The 5417-nt window shown below is 42.7% G+C and overlaps 1 protein-coding gene across 4 annotated transcripts in view; it reads right to left on the bottom strand.

The window, feature by feature from the left end:
* Positions 1-32: 32 nt before the first annotated feature.
* zfc3h1 (zinc finger C3H1-type containing) overlaps positions 33-5417 on the bottom strand; it is a 23131-nt gene continuing 17746 nt past the window's right edge. For 2 of the 4 annotated variants that reach the window (XM_016485207.1, XM_016485209.1), the window contains exons 24-35: positions 4760-4997; positions 4432-4537; positions 4155-4353; positions 3975-4069; positions 3057-3164; positions 2789-2893; positions 2459-2624; positions 2220-2320; positions 1849-1950; positions 1431-1470; positions 1082-1144; positions 675-992 (exon numbers count right to left, since the gene is read on the bottom strand). In XM_016485207.1, the coding sequence (XP_016340693.1) occupies positions 867-992; positions 1082-1144; positions 1431-1470; positions 1849-1950; positions 2220-2320; positions 2459-2624; positions 2789-2893; positions 3057-3164; positions 3975-4069; positions 4155-4353; positions 4432-4537; positions 4760-4997 (1449 nt within the window). In that variant the 3' untranslated portion in view covers positions 675-866. Of the gene's footprint in view, positions 580-674; positions 993-1081; positions 1145-1430; positions 1471-1848; positions 2321-2458; positions 2625-2788; positions 2894-3056; positions 3165-3974; positions 4070-4154; positions 4354-4431; positions 4538-4759; positions 4998-5417 lie in introns of those variants that run through there. The other 2 variants (XR_001634162.1, XM_016485210.1) reach the window with 2 other exon arrangements.

Below are 5417 nucleotides of genomic sequence, written 5' to 3'. Positions count from 1 at the left end.
ACTGTATTTCTGTACAAAATAATTTAATAGAAACATTGTTCAATTATAAATTGAAAGAAAAAACAAACAGGTGTCAGTATCAATCCTGCAGAATACGTTAATCAACATGCGTGTGTGTGTGTGTGTGTGTGCATACTCACACACACACACACACACACACACACAAAAACATACACACATGGATTTTGTTTTAATTTGTGAAGAAACAATATTACATGAACAGTTTAATGATGTCTTTTGGTGCAGTCCACGACTACAGACATATTGAGTGTCGGCGAGATTTGGCAGTCTGTGGAGAAGTTTCCATCAATACTCTGACACCGGTGAGCCAAACAGAATACTTCCAATAACAGCCATTTCAATCCATGGTTGGAGGGGGGAGTAGAAAAAAAGAAAAAGAAAGAAAAAAGAAGAAAAAAGAAAAAAAAAAACCTTGGTGCTGAGCCCTTAAACTCTCAAGCGGAGTTAATGTCATTCTTCACGAGACATGGTTGAGACACCATGAGAAACCAAATAAACTGATGTAAATTTAGAGGAAGGAAGCAAGCCACCTTAAAAACAGTCACAGTCCGTCAACAACTGTGACGCAACGTTAAAGAAAAATAAAAATCAAATTAAAAAAGTTAGTGTACAAATGGGAACACGCAAATCAAAAACAACAGGAAGCAACAGGCATCGTCAACATATTCATACTTACGTACATGATGATAAAAGAGGCCCACATACTGGATTATGGGTAGCTCATTGTGTCCTCACTGGATTTCTGCTCGTAATACTGACTCGGGTCTAAGCTAAGATGCGTGTCTGCGTGTCTGTGGAGGTTTAATGGAAGCATGTACTCTTGTTCTGGGAATGTGCTGCTCGTGTCACTCGGCTTGGCTCGGCTCTAACCCTAGCGGCTCATTTAGACTCACTCCCACCTCTTGGCACTTGTCAATTATTTTTTTCAGTGTGTCAGTTTTACCTCCTTCAGCAGCCTCAAAGAGCAAACACTAGAAAGGGAAAGAGAAAAGGACTGGTGAGGACAGCGTCCAAAGCGAAAGACACTGGAGTGAATATTTGAGGTAAAGAGGCTGTTTACATCTTTCCAGAGAGCAGCAGACAGAGGCAGTTTCTGGAGCGCCTGCTGATACAGCCGCTGGACCTGCAAATGTGCGAATAAAAGCACAAACACACCAGAGTGGGAACACACAGTCAGTTCAGTCGGACACACGCAAATCTTCACAGCCGCAAACATTCAGACTCCTCCTCAAACACACAAAAGCACACTCATTGGTCTTCATCAGAGGTATGCCATCTAAACTCTTACATATTCGTGCACTGAGCATACCCTGCAGAAAAAAACAACAGATTCGACAGAATGAAAGCAGAAAAACTTGAGACATCGGCCACTGTGAAAGTCATGACCTGACCTCTGACCTCTCACTCACCTCTGCTCTTTGCCTTTGCTCCTTCTCAACAGCAATAGCTCTGGCAAGAAATATATCGACAGAGGGTGTCAAACACTTCACCTCATTTCTGCTTCCAAATCAATGGACATCACATTCACCATCCACTACAAAACTGAAGATGCGTGTCAAAAGAACGGCATGCAAATGTATTTGAACCCCCAGGGTAAGTTCAACAGGAAGAACTGCACGTCTTTGCGTCTTGCACGTTTGCACATCTGGACAGTAAAATCTTTCATGTTCTGGATAAGACCGAATTTTAGACGCAGAATGCCTCATCTTCATCAAAACAAGCTACGCAAAAGAAGTGGAGAGCTACACCATAAGAGCTTTAGAATATCATCTCATTCGGACACACGGAAACAGATTAGCTTGATATATTTGGAGCTCATGAACTTACATTTTCCAGATGGCCAGACAGGTTGGGACGCTACAGCACAACATTCTGCTTTGCAATTTAAAATGTTCAACATTGCCATCCTGCCATTCTTGCTGCAGCAACCTACACAACGACAAATGAGACTAAACTCGAGGACATTAAAGTGTCTTTAGAAGCTGTGACTGTATCCAGTGCCACCTACTAAAGAAGTTAAAGAATCACATATTTCCCCATTATAGAGAAGCCAGGAAACGATTACAATTATGCACGAGAAATATTTACACTGTATAGAGTAACAAAAAGACAAACTGTGGCAAATCGCAGGGAAATACTGGTGCTCTTCATGAGCTTAATTTAGCATCAGAATAAATCCAAGCAAGTCTCCTGTTTACCTTATGGCCAGTTCAGTATTGGTTGGCATGATATGCTGAAGTCTTTCCAGGATAAGGGAATGTTGGGATTGAGGGAAACAACCCAAATAGAAGGATATGACCTGCAATGCACACAGCACAAAATGCAAACACACTACATCTACACGGTCCATAAGCTTTACATGCAATCATCAGGGTGCAAGCTGAAAGTATGAGCTGAAAAAGATGAAGGACTGCTTTAAGGCTTCATCATGACATACCTTGTTATGGAAGCTGAAGCAGCTCCAGTATTGTGAGGAGCTGAAGGGCAGGGTGAGTCTGCTCGGCACAGTCTCCAGACAGCGGTGCACCAGACTTGTAAACATCTTCAGCTCGCGAACACTCGGCTGCGGCGCCAACATCTTACTGCTGGCGAAGGACAGATAGCTGGGGAAAAGAGACTAACTGTTAAGAGAGAAAACACCACGACTATCTGCACCCAGCGAGGATGACACACAGATTAACATGATATCTACTCGATGATTTAATGCTGTGGTAATAAACACATAACAACTGATAAGTTAGGTTTCACAACTGTACACTTTACTTACTCTAGCCAGAGGGTGTGAATTAACTCCAGCTTTGTAATCATTCCCAAAGCTTTCTCAAACGCATCAATGGCCTCTCTCACAACGCCGTAGGTAGACTGCCAGAAACTGTGTTAAAGTCAAGAATGAGGGTTAGAGCAGGATGGGAGTGGAGAGCAGAGCAAGACAGACAGACAGACAGACAGACAGACAGGCAGGCAGAGACAGACAGAGACAGACAGACAGGCAGAGAGACAGATGAACAGACAGACAGATGAACAGACAGACGCACCAGTGCAGGAGATGCAGGTACGGCAGCTGAGCTCTGATCTCGTCCTGAAGATCATCTTTGAGAGCTGGAACTCTCAGCAAGTCTTGTGTAGGAACACCAAGAATATGGCTGAAATCATAAACATCAGATCTTACAACACTAATACTGCTAACAGAAGAGCAAGTATGAGTGAAATATACTTGGTGCACATGCCATAACACAGGAACAGAATGATCTGTCATGGAAAAACAATAAATCCTATGTACAGAACTGGATTTTCCACAATTTTCTAAACTATTTTAGAGCCTGAGAAAAACCAGAAGAATTTAAATTTAACTGATTTCTTTTCCAAATTGCACTGACTGCTATATACGTGACTGCAATGTTTCAGGAGTTTAGGACACATGCTTATACACGATAACGGTTTTATTTCCTATTTGGGTTTATGTATATTCTTTATTTCTTAAGATTAACCTTTTTTTCCCTAGACATTGTTAGATGCCAGTGTTTCCAGTCATAGCTATGCAAAGATTCGATTTCAAAAATAGTATCATTGCTATTTCTTATTATGATTTTAAATCTGTATTTAACCTCAGAACGATCTCGGAGTAAAAAGAGGTGGTAAAGTCTGGTTTTGTGGTGGCTGTGCTTTAAAATGAAATTATTATAATCCTAATTCAAGTGATGATGGATTTTGAAAGTCTGACAGTAATCAGAGGTGAGTACTACCGTTTGCCAAATAATTAACAGTTGAAAACAGTCGTTAGTAAAGTAAAAAAGTAAAGTAGAATTTAGAAAAGTAATCAAATGTAATCAGTTACATTACTTTAATAAAGTAACTGCTATAGTTACACTGCTACATTTCCAAAATAACCTTCCCAACACTGCAGGCATCTTCTGTTTATGCGATCATTACTGTGGTGTCAGTGAGGACGTTACCGTAACACATCCAGCGACTTCAGCTGATCTTGCACAGATTCACAGAAAGAGTGCATGAACTTGTCAAAGAGCTCTTCCATAACACTGACGCTCCCCTGCGCAACAGAAAAAAACTCACAGAAATGAGCATCATGCCATCTTCACTAAGGTTTGAATTTTGAGATGATGCTGTAGTCTCACCTGAGCGAGCAAACACTTGCAGAGCTGGTGGAAAACGCGAGCGCTGCTGGCACTGAGAGAATGAGCACGTCTCCACAGCTCTTCAGCTTTCTCGGTGTCCCCTGAGGACAGGTGCAGCTCACCGGTGACCTCCAGCAGAGGGCAGTAGAGCGGACACACCGCCAGCAGACGCTCACACAGCGCAAGAGCTTCTTGACATCTGAAACAATGCCACTCATGTCAGTAAATGCACAGCACTTCAGAAAGGCTCATCATGGGGAGATGGGAGTCCCTGTACCTGTCTAGTGTCCTGTACAGATGAATGAGGTTTGAGTGCAGAGGGAAACAGGACTGAATCTGCTCACTGGAACACAAACGCTCATCCGTGCAGCCACACACAGCATCTAGAGGAAACAGACAGATCATGCTTGAGCTTTTCATTTTGCGTAGGTGCTGTAACACTGATGTCACACTAGTACACTGTGAATAATCTCATTTTTTGCTTTGAGCCCAAATTCTAAATGGGTTGCACTGGATTATAGGAAAATGACCACATGGTATTTAATAGCGAAGACTGTTTAGTTGGACGTTTCTGTATTGTGTATTGGTGATTGGAGGCGCTTCACCTCTGAACAGGCTGACGATGATGTCAGCGGGTATACGGAGCTCTTGGGCCGTTCTCCAGGGAATGAGGAAGGGATCTGTGCACGTGATTCTGGAGGGGTTGGAGCTGGCAGGGTCGTACAAACACGCCGGCAGACGTCTGAATTCAGTCAGGTGGATATAAGACAGCCACATCAGACAACGGTCGGCCACAGTCAGATGATCCGCAACGCTCGAATCAGAGCCCGAATGCAGCGCACTCTACAGGAACACCAACATATACTTACAACAACACTGAAACAAGGCAAATAATGCAAGTAACTCGACACTATTGGAAAAGACTAAAGAACTGCATGAAACGTCTAGACCAGTGATGGGCAAACTTGGCTCTTCCAGGCCACTTTCCTGCAGAGATTTGGTCCAACCCTGATAAAACTCACCTGCCTATAGCTTTCTAGTAGTCTTGAAGACAATGATTAGCTGGTTCAGGTGTGTTTGATTAGAGTTGGGGCTAAACTCTGAAGGAAAGTGACCTGGAAGGGCCAAGTTTGCCCACCCCTGGTTAGGGTTGGGTATCGATTGTTTTTTTTACGATACCAGTGCCAAATCAATACTTTTAAAACGGTACCGGTGCCTAAACGGTGCCTACTTTAAAAAAAAGAGCCACACAAAAAAAAAAAA

The sequence above is a fragment of the Sinocyclocheilus anshuiensis genome, unplaced genomic scaffold, assembly GCF_001515605.1.
Source record: "Sinocyclocheilus anshuiensis isolate Anshui unplaced genomic scaffold, SAMN03320099.WGS_v1.1 scaffold445, whole genome shotgun sequence".
NCBI classification, from domain to species: Eukaryota; Metazoa; Chordata; class Actinopteri; order Cypriniformes; family Cyprinidae; genus Sinocyclocheilus; species Sinocyclocheilus anshuiensis.
Note: the sequence above shows the minus strand (reverse complement) of the source record. Positions and strands in the feature narration are given on the sequence as shown.